Here is a 20,724-nt window from a genome sequence, read left to right as displayed (position 1 = left end):
TGGCTGGCTGTGGGGTGTCTCTGGAACCCAATGGCCAAGCATCTATTTGTTGTAGAGTTGCTTTGAAACCTTGCCTGGCATTTTCTAGCTGTGTGGCCCTGGTCAATTCATAGCTTCTCTGAGTTTCAAGTGTCTCATCTGTACAAGAGGTGATTAGGCTGGGCGCAGTGACTCACGCCTGTAATCCCAGCACTTTGAGAGGCTGAGGTGGGTGAATCACCTGAGATCAGGAGTTCGAGACCAGCCTGGTCAACATGGAGAAACCCCATCTCTACTAAAAATACAAAAATTAGCTGGGTGGGTTGTACGTGCCTGTAATCCCAGCTACTTGGGAGGCTGAGGCATGAGAATCACTTGAACCTGGGAGGTGGAGGTTGCGGTGAGCCGAGATTGCGCCACTGCACTCCAGTCTGGGCGACAGAGGGAGACTCCGTCTTAAAAAAAAAAAAAAAAAAAATCCCTCATGCTGTCTGCTTGTGATCATCTAGAGGGAATATGTATGATCAAAGTAATATACTACTGGGCACAGTGCCTGGCACATTGAGAGCACAAATGTTAGTAGTACTATCCTTTTTGTAGAAGTTCCTGCACCGTTTGGCCCCTGCCAATCTCTCACCGCTCTATCCAGTATTCTTGGCTTTTGCCTGCAATTTGCCCTCCCCTGTCCTGAGCCACCAACTTTGTCTTTCAAGACAGGTAGAGGGTCACCTGCTGAGAAGCCCATTCACATTCTCACTTCTATCTAAAAATCTCCCCAGTAACTGTACTACAGATAAACTTCATGGCACAGGTTTGATGCCTGACTTATCTGTACATCTCTAATAGCAACATCCCCATCAAGGCCTGGCAGGCTTATAGCAAACCAACCCCTAATAATGTTGGGTGAACAAAGGAGAATACATGTATGCTTTTTTGGTGGTGTCTGTGTGTGTGTGACTGTGGTGAGTCCAAGTCTTCATGTGCAGCTCACAGTGTCTCCAGTTGTGTGTGTGATGAGGGCTTGTTTCCAGGTGTGTCAGATGGTGACTGAGTGTGGGACTCTTATCTCTGACAGTTTGTGTCTAAAGCCAAGATGAGTGCATGCCTGCGTGGGTCTGTGACAGTGCATCTGTGGTTTCTGTCTGATGGGGTGGATGTCCGTTTGTGTTCCTGCAACAGATTCTGGGTAGCTATTTCTGGACAGTTTGTTCCATTGATAAGCTGCATGTGTCATGGTGTATGTGTGTCTGTGTCTGAACAGGTCTATCCATGTCTGCTTTTGTGACACTGCCACAAATGTGACTCTCTCACATCAGTACATGTCTGCCTTCAGAGCAGTGCATGTGTGTTCCTGGAGCATTTGTGTATCTTCTGTGACAGACTCTGCGTCTCTCATTTCTGGGACAGTACAAGTCTTGCTGTGACAGTGCATGTCTGATGGTGACAGTGTGTTTGTGACAGGTTCTGCCAGTGTGTTTGACGGGACATTTCTGTGTTATCACATGGCAAATGTAGGTCTGCGTGAGTGCCTTTCTGTAACAGTGTATCTCTGGGTGTCATTCTAGGACATAACTATTTTTCTGACAGTGTGCCTGCCTGAAAGTGTATGTCAGTCTCTGGCTGCATGTGTATCTAGGTCGTTTCTGTGAATGTGTCTGACAGTATGTGTTTGTGTATATCCTGGCATTCATGTTGTCTTTGGAGTGCATTTTTCTTCCTGGGGTGTGGCGCCTTCTCTGGCTGTTTTTCACAAATTTGTGTCAGGGTTGCCACTTGTCTAGCAGCCTCTATCATGTTTCTCAGTCCTTGCCTCTCTCAACTCCAAGTGCAGCCCATGCCACCACCACTCTGGGCTCACCCCCATCCCCCAAGAACCACCCTCTGCTGTTCTAGATTCTAGACCTGCTGACTGGGCCCAGGGCTCAGGGTTAAAAGCTCCAATAAACACTCCCCAGGCAATGCTGCCTTTGACCAATGCGCACCCGTGGCGTTGATGGTGTGGGTTCCCCCTCCCTGGCTACCAGATATTTCCAGGGCCCTGGCCTCAGCTTTCCAGTGAAGGCCGCCTGGAAGACTCCGGTGAAGGAGTCCGACAAGCACCTTTCGTGACGGGGTCCTGGATAGATTCTTAGAAGCCCGGCCTGGCGCTATCTCTGTGCTAATATCCAGGCAGCGGCGGCAAACCAACTTCCCAGGAAAGGATACTGCGCAGTTATTTTTTAAGTGTAAATACACACACCGCCACCACTACCAACAACAACCCCGCGCAACAACCAAAACAAGCGCGGTGCTGCAAAGGGATTCCCAGAACCGGTTTCCTCTTGGTGTGAGCCCCACCTCAAGCCCCCTCATTTACATGCAGGCCCCGCCTCCTCGGAAGAACCGAGCGTGTATTTGCATAAGGGGGCACTTGAAACGATGAGGGTGGTATGCAAATAAGGAGTGGCTCCGATTGGCTGTGGTACAGCAGGTGCCGCGTCCGGATTGATCAAAGCCAGGTGGGCGGGGCTGTCGCCCAGGGTGACTCTCCCGGGAGGCGCGTGCCCAGGCTCAGTAGCATTGGGGCTGGCGCGCGCGGCGAATCTTAACGCTGCGCCGTCTGCGGGCGCTTCCGGACCACCAGTTTCTCTGCCTTCCACCCTGGCGCCCCCCAGCCCTGGCTCCCCAGCTGCGCTGCCCCGGGCGTCCACGCCCTGCGGGCTTAGCGGATTCAGTGGACTCAATCTGCGCAGCGCCACCTCCATGTTGACTAAGCCTCTGCAGGGGCCTCCTGCGCCCCCCGTGACCCCCACGCCGCCGCCAGGTGAGCACATCCTCCCCTGCTACAACCAGACGGGGTGGGCTGGAATGATGGGTTGCAGCGCGGGGGGAGGGAGTCGTGGCTGGGCTCAGCACGCTACCACCCTGACTTCCTCGCCTCCGCCTGCGTAGGAGGCAAGGATCGGGAAGCGTTCGAGGCCGAGTACCGACTCGGCCCCCTCCTGGGTAAGGGGGGCTTTGGCACCGTCTTCGCAGGACACCGCCTCACAGATCGACTCCAGGTATCCGTCACAAGGGTCTTGGGAGGGTCAGGTGCGTGTGGCGGGGGCGGGGATCCTGGGCCTGGAATGCTGGTTGACCGAGGAGTGAGCCTGCAGAGTGTGTAGAGGACCGGGTGTGTGTGTGTGTGTGTGTGTCCGAGGAGTGAGCCTGCAGTGTGTGTAGAGGGCCAGGTGTGTGTGTGCGTGTGCGCGCGTGTGTGTCGGTCTAGGGGGTTGTGTTGGGGGTGAGGGGACAGGGGGCTTCAGATTCCGGAGGTCCTCGACCCCAGGGTCCAGGCTGCGTATGTGTGGGAAAGCGGGGACCTAGATGTGAGATTTATGGGACTTTTGGAGGTAGGTGTCCAGTGTGAAGTCATACGGACCAGGACCCTGGTACAGAGTTGGGGTGTCGTAGAGCTAAATAGGAAGATTGTGGGCCTGGGGTATCAGGAAATCTAGAACTCAGGACTTGGAGTGATGAGTCCTGGTGCCTGAGAACGGAGAGCCCAGGGCTCAGGAAGGTGAGAGAGATGAACCTGGTTCCGAGGACTTGTAGGGCAGTGGAGACGCCCTGGTATGAGTTGTGTGGGGTGGTGTGGTTGGGGATCAGAAAGACTAGACTGCTGGTAGATGGAGGAATACTGGAGGTAGGCAGAAGGTCTAGACTGGGAGGGGTCTGGGGATCACTGGCTGGCCTCCTTACCATGCCCCTCTCTTCTCCAGGTGGCCATCAAAGTGATTCCCCGGAATCGTGTGCTGGGCTGGTCCCCCTTGGTGAGTACCTTCGGAGCCCTTCCTGACCTACCTATTCCATCACTGATGATGAATTCACCTCCTTGCTTTTCCAGGGGATGTATGACTCCCTGGGCCCTGTAACAGTGAGAACACTCCTGCCAGCCCATGTATACTCCCTTGGGGTGACATACAGTTCTGATTTACCCCAATTCCCCTAGAGCCCTGGATTCTCCCCTCCAACAATCCTTTCCCATCCTCCCTCCAAACACTGCTGGGGGACTGCCCGCAGGGCATGCTGGTGGGGAACGAGGGGCAGAGGTCACTGGTTGCCATGGTGATGGTGGCTGCTTCTCTCCTGCCGTTATAGCGCTAACCGACATCAGGGCGGGTCTGGGCAAGTTGTAGAGTTGGGAGCGCCCCCTGGCGGGCTCTAGAGGAAATTGCGCCTGCGCAATATCGGAATTTTTGCGTCTCGGCGAGAAAACGTCTGCTGCTGTGCAAGTCAGCAGCCTGGCCAGGAGAGGGCTCTACCTCAGCCCAGAAGGTTGCTGGTCGAAGTGTTCCTGCGCAGGGCGTGGGGAGGCGGTTGGGGGGCGGATTTTGTGGCCAGTAGCGTTTATACTTTATTTTTCTTTATTTTTTTGGAGACACAGTCTCCCTCTGTTGCCCAGGCTGGAGTGAGGTGACGCAATCTGGGCTCACTGCAACCTCCGTCTCTCGGGTTCGAGCGATTCTCCTGCCTCAGCCTCCCGAGTAGCTGGGACTACAGGAGCGCACAACCATGCCCAGCTAATTTTCATATTTTTAGTAGAGACAGGGTTTCACCATGTTGGCCAGGCAGGTTTTGAACTGCCGACCTCAGGTGATCCACCTGCCTCGGCCTCCCACAGTGCTGAGCCACCGCGCCCGGCCTCTAATTTTGTATTTTTAGTAGAGACGGGGTTTCTCCATGTTGGTCAGGCTGGTCTCGAACTCCCGACCTCGGGTGATCTGCCTGCCCCAGCCTCCCAAAGTGTTGGGATTACAGGCGTGAGCCAGTGTGCAGAGCCACGTTTATGCTTTTTATTGACTGGTTCTAGGTGCTTGGTGATGCTGACAAAATACATGATAACACTAAGTACTTTTGTACTAGGTCCTTTGCAATAAATCAGTCAGCTGTTTAACAAATTAGGTATATTGAACACCTACTATATGACAGACACAACTCTAGACACTCAGCAAAGTATTACATAATTATTGAGAGCTCATTTTTTGCTAGGGCATTTTTTACTAATTGTTTTACCTGTTTGACAAATATTTATTCAGCCCTACTTTGTTAGCAGCCACTGTTCTAGTGCTTCATATAGGTCCGTGAACAAAACAAACCATTACACAATAACAGTGTTTATTGAGTGCTAACTGCTTGTCAGAGCCCATGCTATCAAGTGCTGTCATCTGTTTAACATTTATTGAGCACCTACTGTGTAAGGTACTATTCTAATCTCCTGGGATATGTCAGGGAACAAAACAAAATACCACATAATGGTGCTGCTTCTGCTGAAGGCCTTTTGTTAAAAACCAGTTTTTTCTATTTTTGTTGGTTTTGAGACAGCTGGAGTGCAGTGGTGCGATCTTGGCTCACTGCAACCTTTCCCTTCTGGGCTCAAGGGACCCTCCCACCTCAGCCTCCCGAGTAGCTGGGACTACAGGTGCATTTCATCAAACCTGGCTAATTTTTGTGTTTGTGTAGAGACAGGGTCTTGCCATTTTGCCCAGGCTGATCTTGAACTCTTGGGGTCAAGCAATCCACCCACATCAGCCTCCCAAAGTGCTGGGATTACAGGGATGAGCCTCTGTGCCCGGCCAAACTTTCGTTTATTCAAATGTTTATTGATCTACTACATGCAAGACTTGTGCAGGCTCTTTGCTGGTTTCACCCTCTCAATCACTGTGTGAGTTTGTGTCTTTAGGGAAACTGAGGCCCAGGAAGGGAAGTGAGTTGCTCAACAACACACTGTCAGGAGAAGGGACCCTAATTTGAGCTTAGGTAAAAAGCCTCAGAGCCGTTGCCCTGACATCTGTCTTTTTTCTCTCTCTGCTTCCCACCCTACCTGTTCCCCCAGTCAGACTCAGTCACATGCCCACTCGAAGTGGCACTGCTATGGAAAGTGGGTGCAGGCGGTGGGCACCCTGGCGTGATCCGCCTGCTTGACTGGTTTGAGACACAAGAGGGCTTCATGCTGGTCCTCGAGCGGCCTTTGCCTGCCCAGGATCTCTTTGACTATATCACAGAGAAGGGCCCGCTGGGTGAAGGCCCAAGCCGCTGCTTCTTTGGTCAAGTAGTGGCAGCCATCCAGCATTGCCATGCCCGTGGAGTTGTCCATCGTGACATCAAGGATGAGAACATCCTGATAGACCTACGCCGTGGCTGTGCCAAACTCATTGATTTTGGTTCTGGTGCCCTGCTCCATGATGAACCCTACACTGACTTTGATGGTAAGGCTTCTCTAAATCTCCCTGGAGGGATTGTTTTTACTTGATGGACTTGTGACCTTTGGCCTCCAGTGGTGGGGTATCCTGTAATCCTTGACCCATACTGCATCTGTATAAGATGATCGATTGCTAATACTGGGGATTCTCAGCCTTGCCCTCTGATAAAGTCCATCTTTTAACAGTGCGCTAACCTTATTCTGGGCTCCTATTCTGGTGAGGGTATCCTGTTACTATCCTCAGTATCCTTTCTCTGGTAAAGGGATCCTGTTACTTCTCAATGCTTTTATTCTGTTGAGGGGACTCTGCTATTTTAGCTGCTCTTTATCTAGTGAGGGGACTCTGCTTTTATCTTGAGCGCTCTTAATTGTGGTGAGGCCATCCTTCCTGGGGAGTTTGGGGTTGGAGAAGGGCATCATGAGAGTGAGTGGTCTAACCCCTGGCTTGTGTGCAGGGACAAGGGTGTACAGTCCCCCAGAGTGGATCTCTCGACACCAGTACCATGCACTCCCAGCCACTGTCTGGTCACTGGGTATCCTCCTCTATGACATGGTGTGTGGGGACATTCCCTTCGAGAGGGACCAGGAGATTCTGGAAGCTGAGCTCCACTTCCCTGCTCATGTCTCCCCAGGTGAGGCCTCACTGACCCCAGCCCAGAAGACTCCATCCCTCTCAGGGATCAGTACCCCCTACTGACTGCTAATCTTCCCTCTGCTTCTTGGCCCACAGACTGCTGTGCCCTAATCCGCCGGTGCCTGGCCCCCAAACCTTCTTCCCGACCCTCACTGGAAGAGATCCTGCTGGACCCCTGGATGCAAACACCAGCCGAGGATGCACCCCTCAACCCCCCCAAAGGAGGCCCCGCCCCTTTGGCCTGGTCCTTGCTACCCTAAGCCTGGCCTGGTCTGGCCCCCAGTGGTCGGAAGAGCCATCCCATGGCCATGTCACAGGGATAGACGGACATTTGTTGACTTGGTTTTACAGGTCATTACCGGTTATTAAAGTCCAGTATTACTAAGGTAAGGGATTGAGAATCAGGGGTTAGAAGACATAAACCAAGTCTGCCCAGTTCCCTTCCCAATCCTACAAAGGAGCCTTCCTCCCAGAACCTGTGGTCCCTGATTCTGGAGGGGGAAGTTCTTGCTTCTCATTTTGCTAAGGAAGTTTATTTCAGTGAAGTTGTTCCCATTCTGAGCCCCAGGACTCTTATTCTGATGACGTGTCACCCCCACATTGGCACCTCCTACTACCACCACACAAACTTAGTTCATATGCTCTTACTTGGGCAAGGGTGCTTTCCTTCCAATACCCCAATTGCTTTTATTTTAGTAAAGGGACCCTTTCCCCTAGCCTAGGGTCCCATATTGGGTCAAGCTGCTTACCTGCCTCAGCCCAGGAGTCCTTATTCTGGGGGAGGTAATGCCCTGCTGTTACCCAAGGCTTTTTTTTTTTTTTTCCTTTTTTTTTTTTTTTTTTTTTTTTGGGTGAGGAGACCCTACTCTTATCCCAAGTGCTCTTATTCTGGTGAGAAGAACCTTACTTCCATAATTTGGGAAGGAATGGAAGATGGACACCACCGGACACCACCAGACACTAGGATGGGATGGATGGTTTTTTGGGGGATGGGCTAGGGGAAATGAGGCTTGCTGTTTGTTCTCCTGGGGCGACCCCCTCCAACTTTTGCAGATTCTTGCAACCTCCTCCTGAGCCGGGATTGTCCAGTTGCTAAAATGTAAATAATCACGTATTGTGGGGAGGGGAGTTCCAAGTGTGACCTCCTCTCTTCTCCCCCTGCCTGGATTATTTAAAAAGCCATGTGTGGAAACCCACTATTTAATAAAAGTAATAGAATCAGAAGCGGCTGGCCATTTGTAGGTGTGAGGCTTTTATGGAGCATCTACTTTGCACTGAGATAGACTGTCCCTCTGCTTTGTCCTCAGGAAGCCACAGTCTTATGTTGCCATCCTAAAGACCTTTAATCTTGATTCCCCCTGCCCCTGATCTTAAGCAGCGCCCAGTATGTGTAGAAGGGCTGTCTGTTGGAGATACTGTGCATGAAGGTGGAAGGTGTTTAGGGTACATCCCCAATCAAGATGGCCATCTCAGAAGCAGATAAAATACCTTCCCTGGCACCCCAGGGGAAGGAGGAAGCCCTTTTCCCTGTTGGAGAAGAAGAGCCCTATCAGGGTACTGATGAGGGCGGGGCTGGAGTTGGGCACTGACTGCAATCTGTCCAGGGTGTAGTCACCTGTTTTGCTTTTTTTTTTTTTTTTTTTTTTTGAGACAAAAGTCTTGCTCTGTCGCCCAGGCTGGTGTGCAGTGGTGCGATCTCGGCTCACTGCAACCTCTGCCTCCTGGGTTCACACCATTCTCCTGCCCCAGCCTCTCGAGTAGCTGGGACTACAGGCGTCCGCCACCACGCCCGGCTAATTTTTTGCATTTTAGTAGAAACGGGGTTTCACCGTGTTCACCAGGATGGTCTCAATTTCCTGACCTTGTGATCCGCCCGCCTCGGCCTCCCAAAGTGCTAGGATTACAGGCGTGAGCCACCGCATCCGCCCTGTTTTGCTCTTAATCTTTATCCTCTCCCCCATCTTTACCCTTACATACCCATCCCTCTAATTTCTCCTTCAACACTTGACTTACCTGGCCTGCCCTATTCCATGTTGGTTTCACATGCTCCGACCTCGGCTGTCACCTCTCTTGCCCTGCTTATTTGTCTCGGTTCAGTGCAACCTCCGCCTCCCGGGTTCAAGCGGTTCTCCTGTCTCAGCCTCCCAAGTAGCTGGGTACAGGTGCATACCACTACATGCGGCTAATTTTTTTTTTTTTTTTTTTTTTTTTTTTTTTTTTTTTTTTTTTTTTTTTTTTTTTTTTTTTTTTTTTTTTTTTTTTTTTTTTTTTTTTTTTTTTTTTTTTAAGTAGAAACGGGGTTTTGCCATTTTGCCCAGGCTGGAACTCCTGAGCTCAGGTGATCGGCCCGGCTCAGCCTCCCAAAGTGCTGGGATTACAGGCGTGAGCCACCGCCCCTGGCCCGGACTCTTGCCCTGCTTCCAAATGCTAGCTAACTGTGAGCCTTTCGCCTGTCCCCTTTATTTGCCATCCTCATTGGTGACTCACTTGTCTTCTCTGCGTCAACTTTCCTTTTCATTTTCACTTGTTTATCCTCACCTGCTCTGCTTTTATCTGCTAGCTTACATGCCTGACTCGCACCTGATGCTTCAGCCAGTACGCCCTCACCCGACCCCACAGGTCAAAGTTTCTTGGTCCCCAGATTCCCCTGTGCTTTCCAGAGGGTGGGGCCTCGCTGGAAGACGGGAAAGCGGAACTTCAGTCCAACCAGGAAGCACCTGGGAGTTTCTGATTCGGAAGGGGCGGTGCCTTATGGAGAAGCTGCCAATAAAAAGCCGAGATGAAAGAGGGATGGCTTAGCCAATGAGACTAGGAGACGCGATCGGGGGGTGATCTGGAAAACGCGATCAGTGAAGCGGACGAACAGCAGGACAAGGCGGGTCTAGTGACAGGAATGGGCCGATGAAGCTCTGTAGGGGCGGTGGGTAGGCCGATCGGGCCGTGTCCCCGGCATCCAGATCCGACGGAATTTGGAAATCCCGGGGCTACTCTTACGTTGAGCTTTTAGGAGCGAAGGAGAAAAGCGACCACCCTGACGATCCCGGCTCTCGACCCACCTTCACTCAGGCGGCCTGGAAGCGGAAGTGACGAACACGGAAGTGGTCTGCTGTTACCGAGGGGACGGGCCGGGCAAATGCCAACATGGCAGCGGTTGGGGCTGGTGGTTCCACCGCGGCGGCCGGGCCAGGGGCGCTTTCCGCGGGTGCATTAGAGCCGGGGACTGCTAGTGCGGGTGAGACAGTCTGTGTCCGAGCAGTCGCATGGGAGGCAGAGGTCGGGATCGCTGGGTGTCGGGAATGTTCCTCACTAAAGTGAGAGGGAGCATCCCGTGTGGACCGACGTGTGTGTGTGTGTCTGTGTGTGTCTGTGTGTGCACATTGTGAGTGTGTTGGGGGCGGGGAAGAAAACATTCTGAGAGTGATTGTGGGATTCTTCCGCATATGGACCATTATGAGTGTGGAGGGTAATTCTTTTTGGGAAGGCTAAGGGCACCGAAACCATTCTGAATATGTGGGGTCCTTCCTTGTGGAAGAGACCATTCTGCGGGCGTGGGAGTTCTTCACTGAAGAAGTGGGAGACTATTCTGAGGGTGGTGCTTCCTTCCTTATAAAAGGACAGAGAGACTATTGTGAGTTAGGGTGGGGCGAGTCCTTTATGTGAATAGAGAGGGTCCATTTTGAGGATGATGGTGTCCTTCATTATGTGAGGAGGAGACCGTTCTGGGGGCCCCCTTCCTAATGGAGGTAGAGTTCATTGTACGTTCGGGTGGGAGGGCTCATCGTTATATGGTGGAAAAAGAACGTTCTGAGGGTGCCAGGTCCTTCCGTATAGCAGAGAGAGCCGATTGTGATTGTGGGTAGAGCAAAGATTGTGATTGTGGGTAGAGCATTAGCTAGAGGGTCGGTGCGCGGTGGTGGGAGGACGGACCATGTGGAGTGCAGGGAAATATTTCCTCATCTGGTTGAGGGAGCCAGACCTTTCTTGGTGGGATAACCATTCCTGTTACAGGATTCAGTCCCTGGGAGCATGGGGGAATCATTTCTTGTATTTAGTAGACTATTCTGGGTCGGGAGGAACCAGTTGTCACAGGAGGGAGCGGTTGGAGAGACCATTCTGGGTATGAGGAGGATCATTCCATATGGGATGTAGGCCATTCTGAGAGTGAGGGAATCGAATCATTTCTTAGATGGGAGAAAGACCTTTCCTTAGGGGGTGAACATACCTCATACAGTGGCCTCATTCCCTGCATTGATGTATTATTCTTTACATGAGACAGTCCCTCGTTAAATAGGAGCATCATTTCATATACATTCTCAGTTTGCTCATCCGTAAATGGGAATCCTCGCAGTTCTTTTGGAGATGACAATGATATGAGTCTATTGAGGTAATCCATAGAAATCCCTTAACCCAGTGATATGCATACAGTAAACACTCAGTAAACGTGGAGAACGTAGTTGTCGGTATTCTGTCTGGGGAGGATTTGCTTCTCACTTGGGCGGGAGCCGAGGCGCGTGGCCAGAGCTTGCCTCAGCCATTACCTGAAACCTCGGTAAGGATTCCAGGTATGGACTGGACAGGGTGGGGCCCATTTCTCCCTTCTGGCTCTTCCTGCTTGTGGCTGAGGCAGTAAGGCGGTAGGAGTCAGACCCTCATTGGGTGAAGAAGGCAGGCTGAGGGAACAAGTAGCGGTGGCTAGGAGGGTCCTGGGTGAGAAAGGAGAGGGGGTGGGTGGTGGTGTGGCTATGCCCTAGCGGCTTCTGACCCCCTCCTTCCCCCTTGCCCCTTCCGTTCCCCACAGCTCACAGGCGCCTGAAGTACATATCCCTAGCTGTGCTGGTGGTCCAGAATGCCTCCCTCATCCTCAGCATCCGCTACGCCCGCACGTTGCCAGGGGACCGCTTCTTTGCCACCACTGCTGTGGTCATGGCGGAAGTGCTCAAAGGTCTCACCTGCCTGCTGCTGCTCTTCGCACAGAAGAGGGGTACGAGCCAGGGAGGGGGCTGCACCGGGGTCGGTGCGTGGGACTCCACATGTATGTGTGTGTGTTCACACAGACGGTTTGCTTCAAGAGTGTCTCCAAATCTCAACCTGCCTGGGGCGCCCCTCCAGCTTTGTGTAGCTGCATCTTACACTTTTCTAGTCCTAACAGCCAGGGAGCTGACCTGTGTGAACTGTAGCAGTGGGATTGTCTATGCTTATAAAGTAGCAGGGGTCTCTCACATGTGATTTAGTCATCTTTAGCTTTATATTATGGAGAATTCCGAATACATGCAAAATCAGAGAGAATAATCAAATAGTAACATATCCATGTACCCATCCCCCAGAGTTAGCAATTAGCAACTCATGGCCGCTTTAAACAATATCAGTGATTGTTCACTCACTGCCAATCTATATGTCTACCTACATCCTTATCCCCTTATTATTATTTTTTGTTTTGTTTTGTTTTGTTTTGAGACGGAGTCTCGCTCAGTCGCCCAGGCTGGAGTGCAGTGGAACGATCTCGGCTCACTGCAGGCTCCGCCTCCTGGGTTCACGCCATTCTCCTGCTTCAGCCTCCCCGGTAGCTGGGACTACAGGCGCCTGCCACTATGCCTGGCAAATTTTTTGTATTTTTAGTAGAGACGGGGTTTCACCGTGTTGGTCAGATGGGTTTCACCATGTTGATCAGGCTGGTCTCGAACTCCTGACGTTGTGATCCACCCACCTCAGCCTCCCAAAGTGCTGGGATTACAGGCGTGAGCCCTATATTATTTTTAAGTAAATCCCACATAAAGTAATATGGTATGGAAGTAAATTCCCCCATATTATCTTGAATAAATGTTTTGGTGCATTGTTTTTAAAAAAATAAAATAAATACAATACTGGCCTGGCGTGGTGGCTCACGCCTGTAATCCCAGCACTTTGGAAGGCTGAGGCGGGTGGATCATTTGAGGTCAAGAATTTGAGACCAGCCTGGCCAACATGGTGAGACCCTGCCTCTACTAAAAATACAAAAATTAGCTGGAAGTGGTGGTGGGTACTTGTAATCCCTGCTACTTGGGAGGCTGAGGCACAAGAATAGCTTGAACCTGGGAAATGGAGGTTGTGGTGAGCAGAGATCATGTCACTGCACTCCAGCCTGGGCAACAGAGCAAGACTCTGTCTAAGAATCATACATGAAAAAATTAATAATAAAAAAATAGGCCAGGCATGGTGGCTCATGCCTGTAATCCCAGCACTTTGGGAGGCTGAAGTGGGTGGATCACTTGAGGTTGGGAGTTCGAGACCAGCCTGGCCAACATGGCGAAACCCCGTCTCTACTAAAAATACAAAATTTAGCTGGGCATGGTGGTGCCTGCTTGTAATCCTAGCTACTTGGGAGACTGAGGCAGGAGAATCACTTGAACACGGGCAGTGGAGGTTGTAGTAAGCTAAGATCGCACGACTGCACTCCAGCTTGGGCGACAGAGCAAGACTCCGCCTCAAAAAAATAATTCAATAAATAACATGGACATAGAGAGTGTAATAATAGGTCTTGGGGACATGGAAAGGTGGGAGGCGAGTCAAGAGAGAGAAACTGCCTAATGGGTACAGTACTGTTTGGGTGATGAGCACACTAAAAATGCAGACTTCATCAGTGTGCAATATATCCATGTAACAAAACTGCAGTTGTACCCCCAATCTTTTTTTTTTTTTTTGAGACAGGGTCTTACTCTGTCATCCATGCTGGAGTGCAGTGGTGTGATCTCGGCTCACTGCAGCCTTGAGCTCCTGGGTTCAAGCAATCTTCCCACTTCATCCTCCTGAGTAGATGGCACCGCAGGCACGTGCCACCATGCCTGGCTAATTTTTGTACTTTCTGGAGAGACGGGGTTTTGCCATGTTGCCCAGGCTTACATCTTTGTTTGATTTTTTTTTTTTTTTTTCTTTTGAGACAGTCTCACTCTGTCGCCCAGGCTGGAGTGCAGTGGTGCGATCTCAACTCACAGCAACCTCCTGGGTTCAAGCAATTGTCCTGCCTCAGCCTCCTGAGTAGCTGGGATTATAGGCGCCTGCCATGATGCCTGGCTAATTTTTGTATTTTTAATAGAGACAGGTTTTTGCCATGTTGACCAGGCGGGTCTTGAACTCCTGACCTCAGATGATCCGCCCTCCTCGGCTGCCCAAAGTGCTGGGATTACAGGCATGAGCCACTGTACCCGGCCCTTTTAAAAATTTAAATAAAAAATAATCACATATCCAGTTAATGTTCAAATTTGTAATTTATTAAATGTCATAAAACTTTTAAAAAATTCATTTGTAAAGGCCGGGCACGGTGGCTCACGCCTGTAATCCCAGCACTTTGGGAGGCCAAGGTGGGCAGATCACGAGGTCAGGAGATTGAGACCATCCTGGTTAACATGGTGAAACCCCGTCTCTACTAAAAATACAAAAAAAATTAGCCAGGCGTGGTGGCAGGCGCCTGTAGTCCCTAACTACTTGGGAGGCTGAGGCAGGAGAATGGTGTGAGCCCAGGAGGCAGAGCTTGAAGTGAGCCGAGATTGCCACTGCACTCCAGCCTGGGAGACTGAGCGAGACTCCATTTCCAAAAAAAAAAAAAAAAATTCATTTGTATATAGTCAGTGTTTTGTAATTGTTTTGTATCTTCTTTTTTTGAGAGAGAGTCTCACTTTGTCGCCCAGGCTGAAGTGCAGTGGGACGATCTCGGCTCACTTTGACCTCCGCCTCCTGGATTCAAGCGACTCTCCTGCCTGAGCCTCTCGAGCAGTTGGGATTACAGGCTTATGTCACCACGCCCGGCTAATTTTTGTAATTTTAGTAGAGATGGGGTTTCACCATGTTGGTCAGGCTGGTCTCGAACTCCTGATCTCATGATCTGCCCACCTCGGTCTCCCAAAGTGCTGGGATTACAGGCGTGAGCCGCCAGGCTGGCCTTGTTTGGTATTTTATATTCTAAATCTGTTAATCTCTAGGGGTTTTTTGGTCTTTGCAATTAATTTGTTGGAGAAAACAGGTCATTTGTCTTGTAGGCTTTGGGTAGTCTAGATTTTGCTGACTGCCTCCCTGAGGCAAATATTCTCAAAAATTTAACAAATATTCTGTCTTCTTTATCTCTTGTAAATTGGGAGTTGGGTTTATCTACTAATTTCAACATCTCCCTGAAGGTCTTCTACTTTGAAGTGTTGCCCAATTGTTTCTCTAAAGAGGTCTTGCATAAGTAAAGGGATGGAGATGAATTATGCACCTTTGCCCTTTGTTTACACTGAAGAGAACATTCTCACCCACTTGTTAACTCCAGGTTAACAAGAGACCTGCTCTTACCTTTATTAACTCTGTGAACTATGCAGGTGTGCACACTGCCTCAGGCCGTGGGGGTGGATGGGTTAGCAATGCAGAGAAGTGGCTTGTCCTCATTACAGATGGGAGATGGAAATAACAGATAGCCACAGACTTAATCACAGGCCTTCATCTCTTAGCCACATTTCAGCACCCCTCCCTCCCCCGCCCGGAATTTTTTCCCCTGAATTAGAGTTTGGAGACCAGTAGTGGACAGGGTTTGGTGAATGAGCATCAGTAGGAGTTCCAGGGACAACTTTGTTCAGTGTTTGAAGAAGTTTTGCCTGTGGAGTGACACCCAGCTGTGACTTAAAAGATGAACTGCCAGCTGGGCGTGGTGGCTCATGTCTGTAATCCCAGCACTTTGGGAGGCCGAGAGGCAGGTGGATCACGAGGTCTGGAGTTTGAGACCAGCCTGGCCAAGATGGTGAAACCCCGTCTCTACTAAAAATACAAAAATTAGCCGGGCATGGTGGCAGGTGCCTGTAATCCCAGCTACTTGGGAGGCTGAGGCAGGAGAATTGCTTGAACCCGGGAGGCGGAGGTTGCAGTGAGCCAAGATCATGCCACTGCACTCCAGCCTGGACGACAGAGCAAGACTCCATACCCACCCCGCGCCCCCGCCCCGCCAAAAAAAAGATGAACTGCCAAAAAGTGGGGCGAGCTTTGCAAAGGCCTTGTTACATAGGAAATGATTCTCATGTTTTTTGTTTGTTTGTTTTGAAACGGAGTTTTGCCCTTATTGCCCATGCTGGAGTGCATATGGCATGATCTCGGCTCACTGCAACCTCCACCTCCCGGGTTCAAAAGATTATCTCTGCCTCAGCCTCCCGAGTAGCTGGGATTATAGGCGCCTACCACGACACCCAGCTAATTTTTGTATTTTTAGTAGAGACAGGGTTTCACCACGTTGGCCAGCCTGGTCTCAAACTCCTGACCTCAGGTGATCCACCCGCCTTGGCCTCCCAAAGTGTTGGGATTACAGGCGTGAGCCACTGTGCCCAGCCCAATTATCATGTTTTCACTGGAGCAGGTCCCAAGCGGACTTCTGCTTAATGGTCAAGCCTGCACTCATCCATATGGCAGAGGCAACTCTGTGTCTAGGGCTGACAGAAAGATGCAACAAGGGGGAGGTGGTGGCCCCTGCCCTCAAATGGCACATGGTCAGTGAGGAGCCAGGATAAGTCTAAAAGCCTATAGACTACTCCTGGTGCAGTGGCTCACATCTGTAATCGCAGAACTTTGGGAGGCCAAGGTGGGCGGATTACGAGGTCAGGAGATGGAGACCATCCTGGCTAACACGGTGAAACCCCGTCTCTACTAAAAATACAAAAAATTAGCTGGGAGTGGTGGCATGCACCTGTAGTCCCAGCTACTCGGGAGGCTGAGGCAGGAAAATCACTTGAACCTGGGAGGTGGAGGTTGCAGTGAGCCTGAGCCGAGATGGTGCCACTGTGCAAAAAAAAAAAAAAAAAAAAAAAGTCTAGACTAAACTTCTCTTCTGTGTGGGAGACAGCCCTCCACCCCAGCTCCTAGGGCTTCTATTTCATAAGCTCCAAGTTAATGATGGTTATTTCTTATTTTATTTTCTTTTATTTGAGATGGAGTCTCACTCTGTCGCCCAGGCTGGAGTGCAAATGGCATTGTCTCGGCTCACTGCAACCTCTGCCTCCCAGGTTCAAGCAATTCTCTTGCCTCAGCCTCCCAAGTAGCTGGGATTACAGGCGCATGCCACCACACCTGGCTAATTTTTGTATTTTTAGTAGAGATGGGGTTTCCGTGTGGTTGGCTCAGCTGGTCTTGAACTCCTGACCTCATGAGCCACCCGCCTTGGCCTCCCAAAGTGCTGGGATTACAGGCATGAGCCATGGCGCCTAGCCTAATGATGGTTATTTCATTGTACAAAAATGTATTGAGTATTGAGTGCTTGCCCTGAATGGGGCTGTCTGCCAGGGAGGTAGGCTCTAACATAGTGACATGCTCTGTGATTAGCAGACACAGATGGCTGATTCTTTTGCTGCCATTAAACTGAGTCTCAGAAAAGCTAGCTGGAAACATGGTTATACCCTAGGGAAAACCAAGATCACAGACTTCATTCCAGCCCCCAGGGATTGGACAGCAGGGTGGATGGGGGAGTCACGATAGCAAGGCCTGTTCCCAGCCTTCAGGGGTTCCCCATGTATGGCTGTCAGTGCTGAGAAGGGCTCTCCTCCTCCCACCTAGGTAACGTGAAGCACCTGGTTCTCTTCCTTCATGAGGCTGTCCTGGTGCAGTATGTGGACACACTCAAGCTCGCAGTGCCCTCTCTCATCTACACCTTGCAGAATAACCTCCAGTATGTTGCCATCTCTAACCTACCAGCTGCCACTTTCCAGGTGAGCCGCAAGCCCAGCATGGCCCCAGAGGAACTAACTGGGTTGGGGACTGGAGTATGGGAATAGCGTGGTGGGGGGATGTTGCAGAGGACAGGGGCTATGTCACCTCCAGAATGTCCTTGGAATTCCCTCAACCTTTTCTCGTCTGAAAATTGGGGGTGGAAATAGTAATGCCTGTTCACTGAGATGCTAGGATACTTAAAAGAAATAATACCTGTGAAGAGCCCTTGGTTGATGATAGATAAGCTTTAGGCTATTTGTGGGCAGCTTTGTGAAATGGTTAAAGAGCCTGGATTCTGGGAGCAGGCTGCCTGGGTTCAAATCTCAGCTCTGCTACTTTCCAGCTGTGTGATTTTGGGGCACGTCACCTAACCTTTCTGTGCCTTAGTTTTCTCATCTTTAAATTGGGGCTTACAGTGGTGCTCACTTCAGAATGGTGTTGTGAGAATTAAATGAATGAATTCATGTGCAGTGCCTAGAACCACACTGATACATTGTAAACACTATGTAAGTATTTGCTGACATTGTTGTGGCTATTGATTCATTTGTATCAAGTCCCTCATCACAAAGATACTTCCATACCTCAGCCATCTTTTATAGATGATGATGCCAGGGCTCAGACAGGGCAAGTGCTTTGTCCCGTCACACAGCCAGGAAATAGGATTGGGATGTGGACTTCCTGGCACAGCCGTCCTTTTGTGCACTTGGTGGGAGAGACCTCAGAACTGTTTTGCTGCAGCTCAGCCAATGGCCAGTGGCTGGCTCCTTTTGCTGTTTTTGTTGTCATACCCCCCACCCTGTCCCTCCGTTGTGCCTGGGGACCCACAGTGGGTGCTGCCCCCCATATGTACCTGTTGGGGGCCAGGGTTAGCCCTCAGTGCCTTCCACGTGCCACTCGCAGGTGACGTACCAGCTGAAGATCCTGACCACAGCGCTGTTCTCCGTGCTCATGCTGAACCGCAGCCTTTCCCGGCTGCAGTGGGCCTCCCTGCTGCTCCTCTTCACTGGCGTCGCCATTGTCCAGGCACAGCAAGCCAGTGGGGGAGGCCCACGGCCACTGGATCAGAACCCTGGGGCAGGCCTGGCAGCCGTCGTGGCCTCCTGTCTCTCCTCCGGCTTTGCAGGTGTCTACTTTGAGAAGATCCTCAAAGGCAGCTCAGGCTCCGTGTGGCTGCGCAACCTGCAACTGGGCCTCTTTGGCACAGCACTGGGCCTAGTGGGGCTCTGGTGGGCTGAGGGTACCGCCGTGGCCACCCGCGGTTTCTTTTTTGGGTACACGCCTGCTGTCTGGGGCGTGGTGCTCAACCAGGCCTTTGGTGGGCTACTGGTGGCTGTGGTTGTCAAGTACGCTGACAACATCCTCAAGGGCTTTGCCACCTCCCTGTCCATTGTGCTGTCCACTGTTGCCTCCATTCGCCTCTTTGGCTTCCACGTGGACCCATTATTTGCCCTTGGCGCTGGGCTCGTCATTGGTGCCGTCTACCTCTACAGCCTTCCCCGAGGTGCAGCCAAAGCCATAGCCTCTGCCTCTGCTTCCGCCTCCGGGCCCTGCGTTCACCAGCAGCCTCCCGGGCAGCCACCGCCACCGCAGCTGTCTTCCCACCATGGAGATCTCATCACGGAGTCCTTTCTGCCGAAGTCAGTGCTGGTGAAGTGAGGGCTGGCAGCAATGGGGAACACAAGGGAGGGGGACTGGGGTGGAGGGTGTTGGGCATCTGCAGGACCCAAGTTGCCGCCCTCCAGGGCCTGGCTCCTCTGGGTTTGGGAGATGGTCTTTTCTCCCAGGTCACTGAGACTTCTGGAGGGGCGTGGGACTAGAGCTGGGTGTCACGTGAACCCTTCCTGGTAGGCTGACCCCCTTCCCCCGGTGGGGGTTTTAGAGCTGCCTCCTCTGCCCCCTCTAACCTCTTTGGAGGCAGGGTCGGGGTTATTATTCAAGGCCTTTTTTTTTGTCTGCTCCCTCCCTGACCCTATGCCCTCTTCTGGAGGTGTCTTGTCTGGGAGAGTCCCTCCCAGCAGTCCCTCCACCTCCATAAGGACACACTGGACAGAACTCCGCAGCTCTTCAGGAATGACCGATGCCTACCTGTTGGGGTTCAGTTGCCCGTAGTTTGAGGCCTTCTCTCCTCCCTTACCACCGCTCTGGATCATGTTAGCAGTTCCGTCTTTTGTGTGGCCTTGGGCCAGCTTCCCTGACACCTTGAAGATGGACTTCTTGTGAGTCCCCAGGGAGAAAGGGACAAGAGCTAAGATTTTTGCATCAGCCCTTCTGGCAGAAGGTGCGGTCGGGGCCATTTGATTTTTCGTGGACTTGGGATTTGTGGTGTAATCATATCATTAATGATCCAGGGTGTGGGAAAAATGGAGGTCCTTGAAGTGGCTGAATCTCATTGTATTTAAGACACTGTCAGTTGCCAGATGCAGGGTTATTTTTGGAGACGTCTAGAGAGGAAAAATAAAGCTGCCAATCATACTGTTGATATCTGTCTGGCTGTGTGAGGCACCCCTACCTCATGGGGGTGTCGTGGGATTGATGAACTGTGGAACCTGCCTCCTGCACTCCCCAAAGCTTATTAACCCCTTAACTGTATTGGGGCGGGGTGTGTGTGTGCATGGAAGATGCCTGGGCTGTCTTTGCTATATGTAAATAGAGCCACTGGATCTTTATTTTTGATTAATTTGTTCTGATTTTTTGGTTTGTTTTTTAAGGAACTGTAATGAACAAATGTCAGGATATCCAATGCCAAATAAAGATGTTGTATTTATTTAGTCCACGTGTAGCTTTCTGACCCAGGTGGGCGCCATTACTAACACCAGGACTACCAGCCTCACCACTGCCGCCCTCACTTGCTCAGGAAACCCACCTGTCGGCCTAGCCCAGCTTTGTGTTTTTCTTTCCTCCCCATTCCCACCACAGGTTGCTCACCAAGGTGAAGGGTTCCTAGCCGCTGGGATTGAAGACATTGGCCTGGCCTCGTTCTCTTCTTGCCCTGGCCCAGCTGGGACCAAACTCTGATCAGTATTAGGGGTAGGGTGAGGTAGACACTGGACTCCCTGTCCCCACCACCCCACCCCACGCAGGGCCGACATGACTAAGCTCTCTCATGACCCACCTCAGCTCAGCCCCCCAGCCCCTGCCAGCCCCACACTCTCTTAGCTGAGTTTTTGCAAATAAAATGTGTTGTGCATCTTGCCGA

General features: G+C 51.3%; 2 protein-coding genes across 9 annotated transcripts; both read left to right on the top strand.

Moving 5' to 3' along the window:
- The first annotated feature begins 1,216 nt into the window (after positions 1 to 1,216).
- Positions 1,217 to 8,060, top strand: PIM2 (Pim-2 proto-oncogene, serine/threonine kinase). 2 transcript variants are annotated; one of them, XM_050775695.1, is made up of 6 exons: positions 1,217 to 2,782; positions 2,911 to 3,020; positions 3,723 to 3,773; positions 5,837 to 6,209; positions 6,658 to 6,834; positions 6,933 to 8,060. In XM_050775695.1, the coding sequence occupies exons 1-6, from the start codon at positions 2,722 to 2,724 to the stop codon at positions 7,094 to 7,096; spliced, it is 936 nt and encodes a 311-aa protein (XP_050631652.1). In that variant the 5' UTR covers positions 1,217 to 2,721; the 3' UTR covers positions 7,097 to 8,060. The 2 variants fall into 2 exon arrangements, with proteins under 2 accessions (XP_050631652.1, XP_050631651.1); XM_050775694.1 differs by lacking the exons at positions 1,217 to 2,782; positions 2,911 to 3,020 and having other exon boundaries at positions 3,268 to 3,773; positions 5,841 to 6,209.
- Positions 8,061 to 8,371: 311 nt separating this feature from the next.
- Positions 8,372 to 20,713, top strand: SLC35A2 (solute carrier family 35 member A2). Of its 7 annotated transcripts, XR_007722489.1 has the most exons (6): positions 8,482 to 10,068; positions 11,635 to 11,817; positions 17,376 to 17,527; positions 18,429 to 19,165; positions 19,516 to 19,744; positions 20,445 to 20,533. XR_007722489.1 is itself a non-coding variant. In XM_050775676.1 (5 exons), the coding sequence occupies exons 1-5, from the start codon at positions 9,978 to 9,980 to the stop codon at positions 19,182 to 19,184; spliced, it is 1,275 nt and encodes a 424-aa protein (XP_050631633.1). In that variant the 5' UTR covers positions 8,376 to 9,977; the 3' UTR covers positions 19,185 to 20,296. The 7 variants fall into 7 exon arrangements, 6 of the variants coding, with proteins under 6 accessions (XP_050631630.1, XP_050631631.1, XP_050631633.1 ...); XM_050775676.1 differs by lacking the exon at positions 20,445 to 20,533 and adding an exon at positions 11,314 to 11,398 and having other exon boundaries at positions 8,376 to 10,076; positions 18,429 to 20,296; XM_050775672.1 differs by lacking the exon at positions 19,516 to 19,744 and having other exon boundaries at positions 20,445 to 20,713.
- Positions 20,714 to 20,724: the final 11 nt, after the last annotated feature.

This window comes from Macaca thibetana, chromosome X (genome assembly GCF_024542745.1).
Source record: "Macaca thibetana thibetana isolate TM-01 chromosome X, ASM2454274v1, whole genome shotgun sequence".
Lineage (NCBI taxonomy): Eukaryota > Metazoa > Chordata > Mammalia > Primates > Cercopithecidae > Macaca > Macaca thibetana.
Note: the sequence above shows the minus strand (reverse complement) of the source record. Positions and strands in the feature narration are given on the sequence as shown.